Here is a 21470-nt window from a genome sequence, read left to right as displayed (position 1 = left end):
GGCTTCCCCAGCTACTCTGGGCGGCTCCCAACAGAATATTAAAAACACAATAAAACATCAAACATTAAAAACTTCCCTAAACAGGGTTGCCCTCAGATGTCTTCCAAAAGTCAGATAGTTGTTTTTATTTCCTTGACATCTGATGGGAGGGCATTCCACAGGGCAGGCATCAACAGGGAGTGGGAAGAGGAGCAAGATGGAGATAGTGCAGGAAACAATAATAGGTATAAAAGGAGAATTTGTGGATGCCAAGATCCAAGTTTGGGGCAACTGCTCTCTCTGTGTATAGCACCCACAGTTATTTATGTTTTCTTTGCAGTGGATTTCCAAAGAAAACAGGCAGAACTGCTAGGATTGCATCTGATGAAGAAATTCAGGGCACAAAAGATGCTGTTATTCAGGACCTGGAAAGAAAGCTTCGCTTCAAAGAAGACTTACTGAACAATGGCCAACCAGTACGTAGCAGCAAGATCTTTATTGACAAAAATCAGTAGCACCACATATTCGATTTGTAGACACTTACAGTCGTACCTTGGATCCCGAACGCCTTGCAAGTCGAACATTTCGGCTCCCGGACGCTGCAAACCCGGAAGTGAGTTTTCCGGTTTGCAAACGTTCTTTGGAACCCGAACGTCCCGACGTGAGTTCCTGCAGCCAATTGGAAGCTGCACCTTGGTTTCCAAATGTTGTGGAAGTTGAACAAACTTCCGGAACGGATTCTGTTTAACTTCCGAGGTACCACTGTATTTTGGTTTTAATGTGTAGAATACAGCACATGGAAAGGGGGAAAGCGCAATTGTAAACTGGCAAAATAGACCTTGAAGTAAAGCAGACACTGCATAAGAAGAGAAATAATAGATGTGTAGTCTTACAATGGGTTGGAATGAGAGGTTCCCTTCCTCTGACAGGAGAGTCTTACTCCAATGAAAATAGCTTTTGAAGCCAACTTACTCTAAAACTTGTTGCTCAGATTAACGGCATGTAAAACTACAGAAGATAGGCTTCCTTTACGTACTTTATAAAAGAGCATTTGCATAGAGGCTGTAAGGGTAAAATGTCCCTCCAGTTTTTGTTCAGGGGCGAAATGTGCCCTAGGGCATGGGCGAGTCTCAGAACTGACTCCTGAAATGAAGTTGCTGTTTGCTGTGTTGCCCTTCTGCTTACCAGTAACAGATGCTAATTTCTCCTTCTCTTTCCTTTTGTTTAGAAGTTAACCTATGAAGAGAAGATGGCTCGTCGACTGCTAGGTGCTGACAGCGCTGCAACCGTATTTAATATTCAAGAGCCGGAAGAAGAACTGGCAGGACAGGTGCGGCTACGTAGCTTTGCACTTGCACAGTAAAAAGAGCCAGTTTATTTCTCTTGGTTCTCTCTGTGCCTGCTTGTTTGAGGGCTGATTGAAAGCATTGCTTTTTTGCAGTAGAGGGAATCACGCCTGACTTGGGTTTTAGGCTTATACCGTGGATTATTGCTGAAGGAGGCATGCTTAATGCCCCACACCTCATTCATGGCTGCCTGAATGGAGTTTCCTTCTTTACGTGAAGGAAAAATAGACCAAGATTTAGAGGGTTTAACCAGATTATCAGTGTGCATCTTAGCTGCACTTGAATCCCATAATAGCATGCTATCCAGTATGCCCATAATTGAGAGAGCCGTGCTTCTGTTTTAGAAAAGGATTTTGATGCACATTCCAACTCTTGATGATATAGTCATCAAAGGACTCAATGAAATTTATTTTTAATGCCAAAAGTGTGCCGAATACTTCCTGCCTTAGTCAGCCTCTCCAGTGTGACAGATATTCTAGACATTCTATCATCCACATGAATATGCATAACCGGTGCTTTTTTCTTTTTTAAAAAAATGTTTTGGGGTACTCTCATTTTGACTCAAGAGAATCACCATTTTATAGTTCAAATCGGGGACAATAAATACAGTAAATGGACAAAAGTACAAAGATTCACAAAATGTTTAGGGGTATGTGTACCCCCAGGAAAAAGCACTGTGAATAATGTTCCACTATTCCTGATAACATGGAATATCTGAATTTGCCATAAGCCTTTCCCCCACCCACAGAAAAAAAAATGTTTATTTTCTCTGCCATTTTCCCTCTGCCATTAGTCCCTCTGGGGCTTCCTCCCATTTTTTGTATGTGTAGGAAGGAATGGATAGTGCTATTCTCTTCTTGAAGGTCATAGAAGTGCTCCTGTACTTCAGTAGCCAGTACAATAGGTGAGGGAGACAACCAGTCCTTAAACCAGGATAGCTAACCTGTCGCTCTGTGGGTATTCCTGGACTAGAACTCCCATCGTCCCTGACCATTGCCCATTCTGGGGCTGCTAGGAATTTAAATCCAACACTATCTGAAGAGCCACAGGTTATATCCATGAAGGATACAATAATGAAAAATCCAAGAAAGTCCAAAGCTTTGATTAGGAAGTATACAGAAAGCCTTCACCAAAGAAACGTGGATGTAGGCTCATCAGTTAAATTAACTACATGCATAATTTTAAGGGGTGGGGGGACCTGAAGACTTTGTGGGATGCCTAGACTGTGTCTGCTGGAAGAACTATTATGGTTGGGGCAATTGTTTAATCATGCAGATGGATGCATGATTCCTCTTACATTGACAAAACTGTGACATCTGAAGTTAGCCTGAACAAGAGAATAAAATCATGTAAATAAGGGTAATTTAGCCATGAGCAATATTTTAAACAAGACAGAGTGCTTTCTCCTCACAGGATAAGGTGGAAGTGAAATTTTAACATCTCCTTTCTAGCCCCTTCTTTCCTTCTGATCTTTCACTGTCTCAAGATAAACCACGGTCTCTGCATCTTGTCATCATTTTTGCTTCATCAATAGGTAATCTGCACTTTTGGATACAACCCAGGTCCAGAAGTGAGATGAAAAGTTGGAATAACTTTGAAAAAAATTATTTTTAGTTGAACTTGGCAATCTGAACATGTGGCGCATTCTGATGAGTTCTCTCAGGCTGGAGTTGAGTCTCCTTACTTTCGGTGTCTATCTTCTTTTTCTGCCTTTTGCAGGGAACTGGCTCTCTCGGTGCTTCTGTAGTGACTCCCAAGGATGCTCAAAAGGTTTCGCTTCTCTTCTTTTTTCTTGGCTTGCTGTCTGCTGACTTGTTTGTTTTCGGATGTCTTTTCCTTTCCTGACTTTACAAATTTCTGTTTCCATAAATTTATCTCTTTCTTTGTTATGCACAGTTTTTTAATGTTTGTGGCTAACATTTTAAAGCTCCCATTGCTCGGTCCCTGCTCCTGCCAACCTAGCAGTTCGAAAGCACATCAAAGTGCAAGTAGATAAATAGGTACCGCTTTATAGCGGGAAGGTAAACTGCGTTTCCGTGCACTGCCCTGGTTCGCCAGAAGTGGCTTAGTCATGCTGGCCACATGACCCGGAAGCTGTACGCCGGCTCCCTCGGCCAATAAAGCAAGATGAGCACCGCAACCCCAGAGTCGGTCACGACTGGACCTAATGGTCAGGGGTCCCTTTACCTTTTAACATTTTAAAGCTTTGCTGTGCTGTACGGCCAGACCTTATTTTATTTATGTGATACATTTATTGGATGGTAGCCACCAAGAGCAGGTTATCCTGCATTAACTTGACATCTAAAGGGATGGCTGTCTGTAGCTAATCTGAATGGAAGAACGTAGTGTTGAATTCTACCTGTTGTCTAAATGAATTCCTTGTTGGCACATGTAAGAAGGTATCCAGCTGAATTTCAAAGTATTCTAACATTTCTATTGCATACAACCTCTTCCTCCCTTTCTGAATTTGGCACTTCAGGTGGCTTTTATTGAGAAAACAATAAATAATGGGAGGACATGGAATGTGACCACGCAGTAGGTCCTTAAAAGTGCACTGCACAATTTCCCAATCTCCAGCTATGCCATAAATTCACTGTTACCATATGCAATTCCTTTCCCAGTGCAGGAAGATGGTAATACTGGATTTACCACACTGCTGTTCTATCTGCACAAGCATTCCAGTTTGCCCCATGAAATTTTTGGAGATGTGGTGGGAGAAGATGCCCCATTGCACAAATGGAAGTCCTTGTGCTGGGCTTCCGCTGACAAGGCTAGTTAGATGAATCCCACCCAGAGATTCTTATGTTTTACATTCAAGAATACAGTTTTCTTCTTTAAGTGCAATCCTAATGGATTTTGTTATATATATATATATATGGAGAATGAAGTTAACTAACTGGAAACTTAGCTGAGCTTTTCTTGTTTGGTAGGAATACAAAGTCTCCAGTTTTGAGCAGAGGCTGATCAGTGAGATTGAGTTTCGGCTGGAGAGATCTCCTGTAGAAGAGTCTGATGATGAGGTCGAACATGGAGAAGAAGACCCGGAGAACAGTGTGGCACCATATTTTGAGATGAAGCTGAAGCATTACAAAATATTTGAAGGAATGCCAGTCACCTTTACCTGCAGAGTGGCTGGAAACCCAAACCCAAAGGTAAGAGAAAAGAAACTTAATTGGAGGTACACACAAAGTGTCAGTGGGCTTTCGGTTTAAACATAGAATCATAGAGTTTGATGGGACCCTGATGATCATCTAGTCCAACCCCCTGCAATGCAAGGAATTGTCATGTAATTCTACTTAATATTGATCCAGAGCAGAACTCCATTGTATGGTTAGCAGAGTAAAAACTTAAACACGTTGCAGGATTCCCAAAAAAGACCAGAGGCAAATAATATTTCATCCAGCAGAGCTTTACTGCTACTGAAGGCAAATGAGCATAATGGTCACAAATCCAATACATTCCGGATTGGCACAGTCCATAAGAAATCCAGTTGCAGCAGACTTAACCTAAACTTCTAAGTCTAAAACCTTAACACTTAGCATACCATGTACAAAACACCACAACAGAAGGAAGAGAGGTAGAAAAAGAGAAAGTGAAACTCCTACTTGCTTTACATTTATAGTCAGCATTACCTTGACAAAAACAGATAAGAGAACCAGTTTAAGCCAGCTGTACTCAATTTCTCTGAAGGAATAATGCAAACACCACGAACCCTCTGCTTGTTTCTTTCACACAGAGAAGCTTCCAGAACCCTCTTGAATTAAGTAGAATAGGAAAGAGCAGATCAATACTTTCTGTACTAAGAAATGCAAACTGACAGGAATATGCACCTGTCCCTTACAGAAATTGAACCTGCAACCTTGGCATTACCAGCACCATGCTCTATACAATTTCTTTTTTGGTTAAATGTGCTCAGCAGTTCACACAAATGGAGCCTATGGTCGCCAAATTTCACCCTGTGGCAGCTTTCAGCTCCCAGTACAGTGGCCATGTAACACCAGAGCTCAGGTTGTATGTGCCTTTCAAGGCTCTTCTCACAACTCGGTGGAACTGGAAGGTGTGACCGCTTACCATCTGATAGCTCAAGAAGTGCATCCTTGTGGTAAACAAGGCTGTTGGGGGATCCTATCATGTGGAACTTTGTGGAGTGAAAAGCCCATACAAGGCATCATAGCATTCTTCGATCATGTGGAATGAGATGTGTTTGCTGAGTACCTAATTAGGCCTATGAATTTGGAGTTTTCCTTCCTGCGGGCTCTTGTTGTCATCCGCTTGGTGTCAATAGCAGTGGTCACCTATGCCTAGAATTACGAACCCTGGCAGAAACATGGTGGCCAAGAACTCCCCAGAACCACTACCATGGTTTTCGGAAGTCTCGTCTCTCTTCCCATGACAATATATGTTCTGAAACTGGGGCCAATTATTCACCCTGAGTCATTCCAAATGACAGAGCCAAGAATCGTTTGTATCAGAGGAATGCTTTATTTCTACTCTTCGCATATTTGTTGAGAATGGTTTGCCATGGAGATAGGGAATCTTTTACACAAAGTCTTGATGTACTCTTGGCTGGCAAAGCCAAACCCATAAAAAGCCTCTCTAAAAGGGCAAGAAGTAGAAGTCACAAATTGGATCACCACTGGGGGTTGTTGTCAGATCAGAGGCTTTGCAGTATTATATATCTGATGAAGATATCAGCTTGTATAATTAAACTGACTTAATGACATCACCAGGCTTATTTTATCTTCCCGATTCCCTGTAACTGCTTAGCCTGTACCCTTTGTCTGAGGTTACTCTGCAACATAATATTTTAGCACAGTTGATCAATGAACAAGATCCGTACGTAGTTCTTGTCAGGTCTTGCTCTAAGATTCAGTTCTGGATAACATGTGAATAACCAGTTCTGATGTAAGATTTCTTCCACAAGCATGCATTCAGGAAGTCATTTCAGGAAACGATCTTATGTTTTCCAAATAATACATGTTGGGTACTGAAGGGGCCTGCAATGGTTTATGGCCAACTCCCTTTTCAAGAACTTAAAAACCAGTTGTGAAAAGAACTCTTCTGAAATTGTGGGAGTTCTTTTTGACCTAATATACATTTCTACTACTATTATAACTATTACATTTATTATCCAGCCACTAGAGGTGATTGTTACAGGAGGCAAAAACTTTTAATCATTATTATATTTTTATATAATATATAATTCTGCACAATTTTGAAAGTATGCCCAGTTTTTTTTATTTTTGAGCAGTCAAAATTTTATAGTGAGCTACAAAACCTTTTGGAGCAGTTGTAACTCTTTCTATCAACAGTTTTATTGTTCACATTCTCAAAAACTGAAAATTGAGATCTTGAAAATCTTGCATTTCAAAATTTGATTTGTGGTTCTGAAATTTAAAATTCACTGTAAAAATAGACAAAGGCAACATACCAGTATATATGATAATGGTAAATTTCATGGGGGGGAGACTATGGCTTTGGGGCAGAATTGATATCCTGCATTAATTGTTGCATAGCAGGATTTTAAAAAAAATAATAAGGAAAAAAGCCATATTTTGCTACTTTATAGTTGTGTTAATCTAGGACACCAGGTATTTACTGTATCGCTACTTCCTGGCAAGCCTTCTGATTCTGTAATGAAAGAAGTGTGTTATGTTATAAAACAATTACTGGCTCTTACAAGATCAACAGATGTCAGGTAACATTACGAAATCTGAAGTGTACAAGTTCAAACTTATTTTTGAAGCTTTGCTTTTGCTAAGTCCTATAGGTTTATAAATGATAACATGCCTTTTTATGTGAAACAGAAAAGTGATGTCAGTGTAGGAGAACACATTAACAAGCCCTTGTTGGCAGCATAGGCATTTTGCAGTCCTGCACACACATGCAGTAGGAAGAGATACAGCTGACTGCTGAGTGAAATTGACGCACGGTACTGCTCAGTGCCAGAGAACCTTACATGGAAGTATGAACTCCCAGGAGCTAGATGGACAGTGATAGACATTCCCTTAATTTTTTTGCATAATGATCAAGCATCAGGGAAGGTTATGATCTTGACAGAATTGGCTGTTGCAATCTATACAGTGATAGCTTTGGGTCATCTCTCCTTTTTGTGCTTTTGGGAATGTAATAATATAGCAAACGTTCCTTCCAAGTGATTGAGGTCTCCAGGTGTCTTGAGAGTAAAGATGCTCTCTTAATCCACCTCCTTGCCATGCTTCCTCAAAAAAAACCCCCAACCTTTTAACCTGCAGCTTTCAGGCAAGTTGCCCTGAGATTAAAGATCTTCCTATGAGTTCCTTGCACAAGTCTCTTCTTCATTCATGAATATCAGAAATGGGTAGTCGAAGTGTGCCAGCACCCTTGTAAGCTTACTCATTCAAAGAGGTAACTAATGCTAAGAGGGATGGCTTCGTTTGTCAGGTCTGCTTGTACAACTGGGGGCCACATATATTTGATGCTGTGGGAAATCCTGCTTCACTTCCCACTACCGATGATTAACATGTGTACTGCTGCTATATCTGCCTGCAGCCTAAGTGTAACATCACGTCCTTCGATGTGGAGTTATTGAAGAAATCAGTTCTATCCCTACATGAGTATTTATACAAGGCTTGGGATTGGTCCTGAAGTCAAACAAATGTAACTCTGTATACAGCGGCTAAGAGTTGGGAGGGGGAGATTGTTTGGGGGCCCTTTTCGACCCTTGGTAAATGAAAGCGACCTTTTCTGTCTTACTGATAACATTTCAAAGTAATTATAAGCAGCACATGTATTCTGCACTGATAAACTAATGCACGGATGTTAGTCTCAGTGCAAACAAATCCTGGGTGGCAATATCTGGTGAGGAAACCATTAGAGGGAAGGGCAGGAAGGAATGTTCACTGATGAAGAACAAGTCTAAATGTGTATCACCCTTTTTTGGGCAAACTTTTAGTTTTGCTGTGTTGGACAGAAGCTCGGCCTGCCCAGCTGAACAGTTTGCGAGCTGCAAAGAAATATCTGTAGGAGGAAAGTAGCTCTCATTTGCCTTCTGGTTATCACAGCATTAGAAGAGTCCTGTTAGTGTGACCTGTGCGTGTTTGTGTTGTACACTCATTTGGGAGGAGAGGGTCATGGCAGTATGTCCTGCTCCAACCCACATACGTTTGTTGATTGTCAGAACTGACCCAGCACACACACAAAATGTGCACACAGCCAGGAACCTGCTATAATCAGGATCTCTGATTGCACAGGAGAGATTATATGTGTGTTGTTCATTCCAACAGTGTGTTGAATGCAATATAGGAGGCCCTGTCACCAAGATTTGCCTCCCTCCCTCACTCACCGCCATCCTGTATTCAGTGTAAAAACATGGGTCAAATGTACAAGGATTTACATTTTTCCATGTGTTGAGTTCAAGAAGCTTAAACCACTCATGATGTCTGATAGATAGGGATGCCTAGATAAAAATGTAAACCAACAAACCTCAGGCATTTCATTTTATAGATGGGGTGACACACCACATAAACAGGATATGGCAGGAATTCCGGTGTGGAGGAAAGTTTACAACCTGCCCCTTTTTAAAAAAGGAAGGATGAGCCTAAAGTGACTTGAACAAAGTTGCCGGAGATGACATCAGTGCAGTGCTTTTTAAGCCCAGTTTTGGCACTGCTGATTCTTGTCCCTCACTTTAGTCACCTGAGAAAGGTAAGGCAAGCATGGGTGTCTGACCAAGTTCAGACTTGTAGCTGTATCCAAGGTAAGGGAATAGGAGCAGGCTGTTAGTTTGTGCCTGCACTTGCCCACCCTCTTTGCCCAGTTTTGGCATTGGTGGCAGCCCTCAACTTCTTGCAACCACAAGAGAGGACCACTAGCCTCCTCACACACAACAGTGCAAATCTCCAGATGTCACAAATCGGTGCACCAGCCACTGTTAGACATATGGAGAGCAAGAAACAAAAGGAGAAGGAAAGGCAGGGATTTGTTCCATATTCTTATTGTGCCTTTTGAGCTGGTGAGGCTTGCTCACGCTATTAGTTCTGATTCCTGTACCTGCCTCCTTCATCTCTTACGTTTTGTTTTCTGACACAGATCTATTGGTTCAAAGATGGGAAGCAAATATCTAAAAGGAGCGAGCACTACAGGATGCAAAGAGAACCTGATGGGACCTGCTCTCTCCACACTGCCGCTTCCGCCCTGGATGATGATGGGAATTACACTATCATGGCTGCCAACCCTCAGGTAAACCAAGTCTTGACTTAGGAGTAAGCATACTCCTGGGCACAGCTCTCGAAAGCATTCACAACCTGGCTCTCAGTTACCTTAATTGAGGGGTCATGTCATTTGGGGTCAGATGATATTTAAAGCATCCATGTTCATCTCACACCAATAGGTGTTGCCAAGTTGCAAACACATTTCCTCCAGGGGATTATTAAAAAGAAGGAGGTTTTTCTGTCGTGACCTGATTCTGAGCAACTGCCATCTAGGCGGTGTTCTTGCGCAACCTTAATGCACCCCATGTTGAGGATGATTAAGGTCTGAACAGTCATGCATACTTTACCCCTGATACTTTGTGATGGCCACCTGCCAGGGCTCCATGTCACCTGAGGGAAGGGGGTTTCTGGCTGTCACAGGTGTTTCCCCAGTTTAGCCCACCTTGACTAGTTCTACAAAGTTGAATTACAAATTCCCCCCTGAAACCTCTTAATGGTAGTGCAGGTTATTGGCTTCTGAACATGTGGTTGTTAAAATCAGAGACCATACAGGTTTATGAAACAAGTAAATCATTTACTAAGAGTTTACTAAGATGGAAAAAGTATGGAGTTTTAAGAAAAACTATACAGTGCAAAAGTTACCGAAAACCAGTATATTCCCTTTTGAGCAAAATAAATCAGTCCCTCACCTCACCAGACTCACTGATGAAACCTACTCTTGAGTAGCAATCCTTTCTTCTTTGTCCTTCTTGCCACTTTTCTTCCCTTGGCTTGTAAAGCTTTTTGTTATCACAATGAGATCCACTTTGATCTAAATGTTTCCAGCCTGGCTACCTGCATAGATGGATTCCCCTTGCCGATCACAGGCTCCACACAACTGGCTATAGGAAGTCGTGGAGCGCCTCAGCCGAGAGATATGCCAAACTCCTTTTCTGTAATGAAATTCCCTCTTTCCAGTTGAGCCCCAGGGGCAGTGTGGAGCTTCACAAGTTAGCCCATGAGTACCCAAATGACAAGAAAGATATGCATTCCCATATAACAGTCCAGGGCAACAAAGGAGCTACGGAGGTATTTATATGTTACGAGAAAACTGGGGCACCTGCCAATAGTGGCAACACCATAATAAAACTTACCCCTTGTCCTGATGTCCTCTTGGGTGTTTCCATATACCCCACCAGGCTAGCCAGTAGTGTAGAGTGGCAAAATAACAAAGACACTGGGTAAGCTTTACTGCCTGTTGCAGAAAGAGAAGGGGTCAGCTTAACAGAGGGCAGCAGGATAAGCCGTGCTCTTTTAGTAAAAGTTAGAACACAAGTGCCTTGTGTGATTGCCAAGGGAAATAATACGCTTCTTAACCTGTGTTGCCCCTTGGGAACCTCAGGTCAACAAATGCCACTCTGTTTAGGTAAAAGATTTCAGAAGCAAGGTCGAAAACCTGCTTGTCAACTAATGTGACCGCCAGAGCGGAATCCTCCAGAAGGAAAGTAGGCCCTTAACTGTTGGCACAGCAGTCTCACTGGGAGGTTGTTTCATGACAACCTGAGACCAAAGAAGTGGTGTTACTTGTATCTCCAGTAGGCTAGAGAGAGCAGGAGTAGCCAATGCAGTGCCCTCCATATGTTTTTGTACTCCTGCTCCCATCAGCCCCAGCCAGCATGACTAGTAGTGAGGCATGCCCACTTGTTACTGTTGCTGCTTTGTTTTAAATGCATTTGTTGTTCTTTTGTTTTTAGCTGCTTCTAATGATTTTATGTGCAAATAGTGGATTATTAATCAGAAGGTGATTAATAAATTAAGCATCATAATAATAATAATAGGAATTGTGATCCTGCAATGTCTAGAGGGGCACTGCATTGACCATCCCTGAGGTAGAGGAGGTTTTTATGGTACATTTATTACCACCCTTGAGTGTTTTAAAGCAGGGGTGGGAAACATGGGGCTCTCTCAGGTATTGTTGAACTACAGTTCCTATTACCCCTGATTGTTGGCCATGCTGGCTGGGGTTGATGGGAGTTGGGATTCTAGAAAGACCTACAGGGTCACAAGGTCCTCATCTGTCAGGCTTCAGGGAATTGGCTTCCTCCCCACCCCCTTGGCAGTAGATAAGCAGAACAAAGGAAAAGGAGTCTTCTTACCAGTTAGAAACTTTAATAATCACAGTGAGAGAACAAAGAGCACCTCTCCTAGAAATGGTGGTGCTCCCAATTAAATGCACTCCCCTCTCCATCCCTATTAAGCTACGTTACTCCTATGTCTTGTGATCTGGGCTTGGAGCCGCTATGTTTTCTGTTCTGCCACTTTCTGAGCTCTCTGGGACTTTGGGGAAGAGGGGTGGCTAGTATCCAGAGACTATGAATCTGTTAACTCTTTCTCTTCTAGTGTTTCTTTTGCTAGCTGTTCCCCATCCAGTATTTCCCAGCTTCTGCCTTCTGAACTATGCCCCTCTGCAAATCACTGTTCCAAATATACACTGTCCTCCTGCTCCAGGGAAGAATCGGGATCCGGAGGAGGGGGTGGCTCCCACCATTCTTCCTCAGCACAGCTCTCCTCAGCACGGTCCCTGACATCATCCCTGGTTTAAAGCAACAAGAGCCTGACCCTGTATATAATTACTATTTGTAAGGCCATCCAACTGAGTGTGGGTTTTTCTCAGGCAAGGAATGGCAGCTGAAGTGTGCTTACTGGCACATCCTTTTCCAGACACCTACTTTGTTCCCTCCCTCTTCTAGATTGCAATCTTAAGAGTCAAAAGAATAAAATATATTTGGTGTAGCACCAAAGATCTTTCCAAACCCAAATTGCAAGTAGGATTACATTTAGAAATAATGAGCTCTATCACTAAAGCACAGCTTATCCTCTTTGAGTGTTGTAGCCTGTTATGAATGTTGCTAGGCTACTTAACCATAATGGTTCTGTTGCTGAAAGGCTTGAGAGCCACCACTGTTCCCCCCCCCCCTTTTGTGTAAAATACATAGGACTTGGTTTGGTATCACAAATATTAGAAAATGTTGAGTCTACATAAAATCACTGCTGTGAACATATATAACATTTCCTATTATGCATGTAGACACTACAGTAGTAATTTCTGAACTCTGTTAGGGCACACTGCATTGCTGACAGAAATTGTGCCAGTTCAGTCATAAGACTAAGCTATGTTGTAGCATTGCATGCACAAGACTTGAGTTCATCCCCCTCTCTTTCTCTGGTGCAGCCACGAGGAGGATATTAGAAGCTTCCACTTTTAAACTAAGAAGTGTTCTTGGTTATGTCTTAACTTGGGGGAAATTTGATTAGGTTAAGCTCCGGTTAATTTAATCAATTCAGGGTGAAACCATGGCTCATGATCCTGACTCGTTTACTAGCCAAAGTTTAAACTAACCAGAGTTTATATAAGTTATGACATAACAAGAAGCATCATTTAGTTTAAAAGCAGAAATGAAGAATTGAGAGGGCAGGATAGCTTGTGAGCCTAAGGCTCTCTCACATAACACCACCAAACCATAGTTTTGTGATATATCCCCAAAGGCCCATGGATAAAATTAAAACCCCTGTAAGAGCCAAATATCTGTCCACAAATGAAGCAGACTGCTGCATCTCTCTCCAATCCAGTGTTGTGACCTTGCCTGCTTCCCATCTGCCTCTTCTTTGAGTGGGTGGTTTTGCCACATCTCTGCATACGGACTTGGAGGAACATTCAAACATAGGAGTTTTTGCATCTCTGCACTACTGTAGCTTTGCCTCCACCTAATCAGGAGGCATTGGGACGCGAGTAGTGCTGTGGTCTAAACCACAGAGCCTAGCGCTTGCCGATCGGAAGGTCAGCGGTTCGAATCCCTGCAACGGGGTGAGCTCCCGTTGCTCAGTCCCAGTTCCTGCCAACCTAGCAGTTCAAAAGCACGTCAAAGTGCAAGTAGATAAAGAGGTACCGCTCCAGCGGGAAGGTAAACGGTGTTTCTGTGCACTGCTCTGGTTTCGCCAGAAGCGGCTTAGTCATGCTAGCCACATGACCCGTAAAATAACTGTCAGCGGGCAAATGCCAGCTCCTTTGGCCTGTAAAGCGAGAATTTTTAAAAAATCTTTATTTACCCTAATAATCTATCCAGAGATCTTGGCTTACAGTCCCGTGAGCATTCAAGGTATGCATGGCTCTATTATGTGTGCCCAAGTGTGCTTGTCTTCTCCTCCTCTCCCCCCTTTCCTAAAGAGCAGTCATCCTCCTTTGCGTGTGAAATTACTTCTCAAGATCTGCAGAGTTGTTGATAAAATGGGTTAGGGATACAGTGGTGGTGCATGTTTTGAGATGCATCATTTTGTGCTTGTGGATGGGCCTGCTTTTGTGGATCAAGGCCACTCTGTCAACTGTGCTGAATTCTTACCTGTTGTTATCTGAGTGTTCAGAACAATCTCTGGGGTGCTCAAGATATATGGGTGTAGCATTATTCTGTGAAGGTCACCAGGCATCTTTTGATTATTTAAGTACTAGTCATTACCATAAGCAACAACTGAAGCAGTGCTTTCCTTTAAAAAAAATTTAAATTAAAAATGTTCTGCTTATATTCCTCTTTGGCTGAAGGACAAAGGGGTGCTTGATTTATGTATTTATTTTGGAAAATGATCAACGAACTCTCTGGATGTGAATCTGGAAGTTTATTTATTATGCAACGAAGACAAGCATTTGCTTGGTTCATCTAGTCATTTTATATTCTCTCGTCACGGTATAATTTCCAAATAAACACAATTACGTCTCCTGGCCTTAGCATAGTTCCAGTATGCTTTTAACAGTGCATTAGAGACTAAGGGCAGCAGTGGATCGGCGCATGAGCTTTTCACACCAGAAGATGTAGATTCCAACTGCGTAGCGTCATCACCCAATGGAAATACGCCATGCTTTGTAATCCTAAACAATAATGGAAGTATGCCTGTAGGCCTCAAAGCTAGCACAGATGCGCTTAATGCGTCCATATAAGAGGGTGTTTGAGTGAAGATTTAAGTAGGTCGGTAATGAGCTGACCAGCTTAATCTTTTCAAAAGTAGTTGTGAAAAGGTATCTTTGAATAGTGCAACCTAGCCTTCCCCAATCTTGCCCTCTTCAAATGATGATGGTGGATTTCCACTCCCATGACCCCAGGCAGCATAGCCAGTGGCCAGGTATGATGGCAGTTGTAGTCCATCATCTGTCAGAAGGCACCGCACTACACATGACTTAAAAACAGCCCACATTTTAATTTCTCTTCCTTTAGCTCCTTCTGCAACAACATGATGTGGCATGGAAACACCCTATGAAGAATTAAGTGAGACAGTGTGCTCCCTGAGCAGCAGTTGCCTTTTATCAGGACAAGGGATGTTTTGCGATCTTACGGGGTTTGAGTGTGGATTGCACCCTGGGTGAAAATAGTAAATTTAAAAGAAGCAAGTGTACTCGTCTCTTGATAGTTAAGACTAATTTATAGAGATGACCGAAGGAGAGATATAAAGATGTTTCTGTGCACTGTAAAAACTTCACTTAAGAACTCATTTCCAGGCCACGGGCAGTAATTTGGTTATTTAGATTGTCCAGGATAATGGGAACATGGGCTTCAACTTTTAGTTTGCTCTCACTGATCATTGCTTGGGTTCCAGTAGTCCACTGACTTAACTGTTTGTGGGCTTGCTAAGTCGCCAACATGAACAAGATTCAAATGGACATAATTTGAGCTTGCCAACAATTCTGTTCATGCTTGTTGCCTTTTGTTACTCATACGAATGCAGTCTCGAGCATGAAGATGCTATTGTGCCAAGAGTTGTTTTACAAGTTGTGTAGAGTGCTGTCTGTGGGTTGAAATGAGCCTTTAGTATCAAAAAACGCTTATTTGGGTAGGCCTTGTTTAAAAGGCAACTTATATTCAACGAAGGAAGTCACTGAGGTGAAACTGGAAGTGAGGCTGCCGGTAAGGAAGAGGAAACACAAGTTGCTTTTTAAGTGGCTAGTGTGCATGTAAAATCCCCTGGGTAACAGCTGTTTTTGGACTACAAGTCTCATAATCCCTAACCACTGGTCCTGCTGGTTAGGGATGATGGGAGTTGTAGTCCAAAAACAGCTGGAGACCCAAGTTTGGGAAACCCTGCACTAGGAGTTATGTGATTTTAATGCCAACTACCAAAGTTGCACTGTTAAGAAATACTGTTCAGTGTAGTATTTATTAAGTTGGAAGCCGCCCAGAATGGCTGAGACAACCCACTCAGATGGGTGGGATATAAAAAAATATTAGTATTAGTATTATTATCTGGTGTAGTGTTACTTGGGGAAGAACATTAAAACAGATGGGTCTTTAAGGCCTTTCTAAAAGCCATTCTGAAGGAAATCAGCCGTGAGTGCTCACTGGAAGGACAGATCCTGAAGCTGAGACTCCAATACTTTGGCCACCTCATGAGAAGAGAAGACTCCCTGGAAAAGACCCTGATGTTGGGAAAGATGGAGGGCACAAGGAGAAGGGGGCGACAGAGGACAAGACGGTTGGATAGTGTTCTCAAAGCTACCAGCATGAGTTTGACCAAACTGCGGGAGGCAGTGGAAGACAGGAGTGCCTGGCGTGCTCTGGTCCATGGGGTCACGAAGAGTCGGAAACGACTAAACAACAACAACAACAAAAGCCTGAAGTGTCAACTGCCCACTGCAGGTCTACTGGGAAGGAATTTCAAAGATATGCAGGCACCACGAGAGCCAGTGTGGTGTAGTGGTTAAGAGCGGTAGTCTTGCAATCTGGGGAACCGGGTTCGCGTCTCCGCTCCTCCACATGCAGCTGCTGGGTGACCTTGGGCCAGTCACACTTCTTTGAAGTCTCTCAGCCCCACTCACCTCACAGAGTGTTTGTTGTGGGGGAGGAAGGGAAAGGAGAATGTTAGCCGCTTTGAGACTCCTTCGGGTAGTGATAAAGCGGGATATCAAATCCAAACTCCTCTTCTTCTTCTTCTTCTACCACAGAGAAAGTACTCTCTCTTATGGTCACCCATTTCACAGAACAGGCTTCTACTTTTGCCTCACAACTTACAGGAGAAAATGGTGGACTTGAGTGGGTAGCAGAGAATAATGCTCTCTCTGTTGCAGAGTTTTTAGACAGACATCAACTGCAGGCAAGGACCTGATAATCCTAAATACAATCCAGAAGATAATTATGTGTGCTTAAGTCCCACTGGATTTTAGCCAGATTCAAGTACACATAATTGTGTGCTGGCTTGAAGCCTGCATTTGCAAAATGTATTACGGCTTTTAAAAAGTTGTTGTAGAATTGTTAGTCCCAATGCAGCTCCAGGGAAAACACAAGCGCAGTGATATCATGATTACAAAGACCCAACTTTCTTCTTTGAACGAGCTTTGTGGTGCAGCAACATACTGAGGGCCACAAGTTCCCAACCCTTGTCTTGTTAGTTTTTCAGCTTCTCGAGACCTAGAATTCACCTCTTAACTCCGGTTTGCAAACTGGGCCCACGCTTAATTTTTTTAACTACATGTGGCTGACACACTCTGTCATCCACACCAAAGACTAATTACGGTACACATTTCAAATACTTATAAGAAGACAGTGAAGTCTTTTTTTTAAAAAAAACAACAACCCTTTGCTGGTTTAACTTTACAATTTATGTCCTTTTAGGGAAGAGAACACACTGATAAGGGCTAAGAGACTGTGCTACAAATTTGGAAATTCCTTTATTCAGATATCCTTTCTCCTACTACGAACTTGGGGAGCTGTATTTATTTAGTACCCTTCTTTTAAATGTTTTTCCTCCTTTGTATTTCAATGGGATTTTAAAAAACCAATTTAAGACACATGTATACTGTCTCATAACCTAAAGGTTCTTTGGGTGGCTTACAGTAAATAAGTTGCCTCCTCACCTAAAAATATGGGGAATAATACAGGCATACCTTACAGGGGTGTTGGATCCCAGGGCACGGTGAGAAGGGAGGATGATGCAGCGGCCTTGAGAAAGCTGAGTGAGTCTGATTGCATGCCCAAATGCCATAAACTCGCCCCATCAGGACGGCTCAGTGAAACCAAAACCACTGACATTTTGTGGAATAAATTAAGCCACAACTTTATTGATTACAGATGTCGGTGAGTTTGGCATGGCATTGGGCTAGCCACCATCACTTTCAGCCCACCTGCTGGAGGGATACCAGGGGTCAAGGCCGTATCTGGGATTGATCCTTAAAATACATAAAGTGGGCGCAACCCCCCCATCCCCCCAGTCTTGTTGCATGGGCGAGTGCTATTGCCCCAAAGCACCCTTCCCCGGGATCCCTTTAACGGGACACCACCTTGGAGGGAGAAGCAGAGGCTCCCACTCAAGCAGTCATTTTGAATTCCAGCAGCTGGCGGGAGAGGGGAATTTGTCAGAAGCGAGATCCACAGCAGTATGGCAGGTGGTGATAGGTGAGTCACCAGGCTGCAAGTGCCGCATCACCCCTGGAGAGGGTGACGGTGCCTAAAGGGGAGAACGCCCTGGATGCTGCAGCACGAGTTCCATGATGGAAGAAAGACGCAGGTCATAAATGTACAGAATAAATAAAACTAATATACAGTGGTACCTCAGGTTACATACGCTTCAGGTTACATACGCTTCAGGTTCCGCTAACCCAGAAATAGTGCTTCAGGTTAAGAACTTTTCAGGATGAGAACAGAAATTGTGCTCCGGTGGCATGGCAGCAGCAGGAGGCCCCATTAGCTAAAGTGGTGCTTCAGGTTAAGAACAGTTTCAGGTTAAGAACGGACCTCCAGAATGAATTAAGTACTTTACCTGAAGTACCACTGTATATGAAGTCCTTTTAACATGCAAAGGTGCTCTTAAAATGTTAAGTATCAGAAGGAGGAGAAGGAGAAGTGGTGTAATTGTAACAGCCTTCCTCATAGTTTGGAAAACAAATTCCTTGTTGTTCAAGCACATAAGAATACATGCCAGAAATATTTATTGCTCTTTCCATTCAGCTTTCTGGTTCTACCTTAGATTTTTTTTGGGGGTGGGGGGAGATATTTGTACAAGCAAACAATAGCTGACTGGCTACAGGCTCTTTCTATGTTTGTACAGCTGGTTTTGTATGCTTTTGGTGTGACTTTGAAATCCCAGGGGTGTGTGGCTTAATGTGTTACTTTGTTATAAGTTACCTATTAACTCGCCATGCCTGGTTTTCCCCAGAATGTAACAAAGTCCCATAGGCAAACACAAATTTTTCAGTGCAATAGCTGTAGTAATTTACTAACAGAATAATAACAGCCGGGTGACGATGTAGATTGGGCCGAGACGGAAAAGACAAGTAAGTAAATAGCAGCTGTGATGGTGAAGAGGAAGGATCCGCCTGGGGCAATCCTGCCCAACAGCCAGACAAAGCTTGGACAAAGCCGGACAAGCTTGGAGCTGCCATTGGTGATCGCTGTAGACATTGCTGCACATTCTCTGTGCCTTTATTCTATAGAGTCCTTGGGTTCTCTTGCCCTTCTGTAGATTAACCCGTGGCATCCTCTGCTCTTCTATAATGTCCTTGGTGGCATCTAGCTCTCTGCTCTCTTTCATGCACACACCAGCTGTGGGAAGTACAAGATTCTCTCCAGTGGAAGCATTTGGTACAACTGCATAACACTTGGTGTAGTCTTCAATGTTAATTAATATTGACAGCATATTTTTTCCCCCAAATGTATAACATCTGTATTTTTCTTCCATTGCTTGATAGGGCAGGGTAAGCTGTACAGGAAGGCTGATGGTCCAAGCTGTCAACCAGAGAGGACGTAGTCCCCGGACACCTCCTAGTCAGCCGCATGTCAGAAGGTACCAAAGGCATATGCACATCTTTCCCAAGAGTTCTAACATGAGTCCTTTTGGGTTCCAATACAGAAATAAATACTTCCATGTTTATTTCTGGTAATGCTTGCCTTGATTCCCAACATTCTTGACACAGTTAACAGTTCGTCATAGGAAATTCTGTATTAGATGCCTAAAATGTTCAACCTAATCCTAATCCTGCCACTGAACTGTTTGGTAAAATAGTTAAAATGTTAAATATATGAAATGGACACTGAAAGTGAAATTTGCAGAACACCCTAGGTGCATGTCTCGGGCTAGGGTTCCGTAGTTTGGGTGCCACTACCAAAAAGGCCTTTTCTCTTGTAGTCAACTGCTGTACCTCAGAAAGTATACCTTAGTTTCCCGGCAGATTTGTGTGCAAGAGAAAGCACTTCTTAAAATACTTGGGTCCAAAGCCATTTAATGACTGAAGGTTAAATTCCTTATCAACACATTTAAAAACAACCACCACTATTGGGTCCATTTTGCAGAGACCTGATTCCCACATAATGTCGTCAAGCCCCAAAACACAGGCTTCTGGGTAGGAGATCCCAGCCACTTGACTCTTCCCCATTTATTTTGCTGCTGCACTAAGTCCAAGTTCGGCTTAGCATGTCATCCAAAATGGAGTTCCTAGTTTGGCTCTCTCTCAAGACTGAACACTAGCTGTAACAAAACTTTGTCTCATGATTTACAGCTCTTTGTTTACCCGGAAGCACTAAACCACATGCCTAGGTCTGGATGACATGCTAAGCTAAACAATGGCTTGGCGCAGTGCAGCACAGCAACAGAACAATCAGGGAGGAGCAGAGCGACTGCGATTTCCTCTCTGCCAGTTTGTGTAATCGCTTAGCATGGCATTGGCCTGGTCTACACATCACACTAAGCCAAAGCAATGTATGTTAGAGGTTGCTCCAGGCTTTATGCCATCCCTGGGTTTCACTGGTGTTTGCTATGATAAACATACAAAATTAGAAGCAAAGATGCACAATCCCTATACAATATGCATGTGGACCCAGGAAAACCCTGGTGGAACTCAGTTGCTACATCAGGACAACTTGATGAAAGAAGCAGCAATTAGCAGCCTTGTCCTGATGTTCACAAGAAAAAGCTTTCTGTTGCTGGGGGAATGCAAAGTAAAAAAAAATGGTGGAGTTGTCTGGCAGTTCGCTGTAAGGAATTGAGATCTGGTTTCCTTTAAACTCTTTGCCACTGCTGTGTGTGTTCTGAAGAAACTAGTTAAGAGTGTGCGTGCACACTTCCATGTTTTCAAATATTGCAAAGATGAAGAAAAATGTAGAAGTGTATGATAAGAGAAAGGCAAGAGGAAAAATCAAGAAAACCTAAAAGTAGTGATCCAGCCAAATACAAGAAAACATTTGAGATACACCCTTTGTCAGAAAATGATTAAATGTGTCCTTGAATCTCTCCCAGTAAAATAAATTACACATGATAAATTTAGCAGCATAATGTCCAATTTAGGTATGTGGTGTGTGTGTGTGTGTGTGTGTGTGTGTGTGTGTGTGTGTGTGTTTCAAGCTATTTGGTCCTGTGAGAGATTGATTTAAATGCACAATTCCACAGTCTCTTATTGATTTTCTTGTATGGGTGTGTGTAATATATCCAAAATTAATTGAAACATGATGGTGTTGCTAACATCTGGCACTTCATATATTTTCGAGCTTCTGTCAGCACTCAGTTTTGGATGTGTGCGTAACAGAGCAAACCTTATGTGACTCATAAATAGGGAGCAATTTGAATTTATGTTCTAGTAGGCATGCAGAGGTTGCCTTTTGCTCCCTTGCATCTTACTCATTTTATTGACCAGTATTGTGGTAGAGAGCCTTCTCTTCCCCCTGCCCTAAAGTTCTTCTGAAAGCCAAGAATTTGCTTAGGGTACGTAAGAAAACTTCCACTCATCTTAGTCCAATTCAAAGTCTACTTTGAAATTAATGAAAGTTTAGGGGAGGGGTGTTGATGGTCACAGGTGAGGGAACATATGTGTGGAATCTAGTCCATCATTTTGGTCATATTTACTTTTATTTTAAAAGTATGTGCATTGTTGAGGGTTTGGGAATAATGTCAATAATGAAAAATCTATTAACCTAAGGCTATGTAAATGGTTAGGGCAGAGCCTGGGAAC

General features: G+C 42.6%; 1 protein-coding gene and 1 long non-coding RNA gene across 7 annotated transcripts in view; one reads left to right on the top strand and one right to left on the bottom strand.

Moving 5' to 3' along the window:
• The window catches only part of PALLD (palladin, cytoskeletal associated protein), a 240967-nt gene that overhangs the window by 210295 nt on the left and 9202 nt on the right, over window positions 1-21470 (top strand). For 5 of the 6 annotated variants that reach the window (XM_081208668.1, XM_081208670.1, XM_081208671.1 and 2 more), the window contains 6 exons: window positions 320-455; window positions 1208-1309; window positions 3045-3095; window positions 4256-4477; window positions 9396-9545; window positions 19218-19312. In XM_081208668.1, the coding sequence (XP_081064794.1) occupies window positions 320-455; window positions 1208-1309; window positions 3045-3095; window positions 4256-4477; window positions 9396-9545; window positions 19218-19312 (756 nt within the window). The remainder of the gene's footprint in view (window positions 1-319; window positions 456-1207; window positions 1310-3044; window positions 3096-4255; window positions 4478-9395; window positions 9546-19217; window positions 19313-21470) is intronic. The other variant, XM_081208669.1, reaches the window with a different exon arrangement.
• LOC308595241 lies at window positions 4714-10736 on the bottom strand. Its single transcript, XR_014011954.1, has 2 exons — window positions 10651-10736; window positions 4714-5077 (listed from the first exon to the last, which is right to left on the bottom strand). It is a non-coding gene; the product is annotated as an uncharacterized lncRNA (long non-coding RNA).

This window comes from Podarcis bocagei (assembly GCF_964188305.1).
Source record: "Podarcis bocagei genome assembly, chromosome: 9".
Lineage (NCBI taxonomy): Eukaryota > Metazoa > Chordata > Lepidosauria > Squamata > Lacertidae > Podarcis > Podarcis bocagei.
The sequence above is the reverse complement of the archived record's forward strand: the minus strand, read 5'-3'. Positions and strand labels throughout refer to the sequence as shown.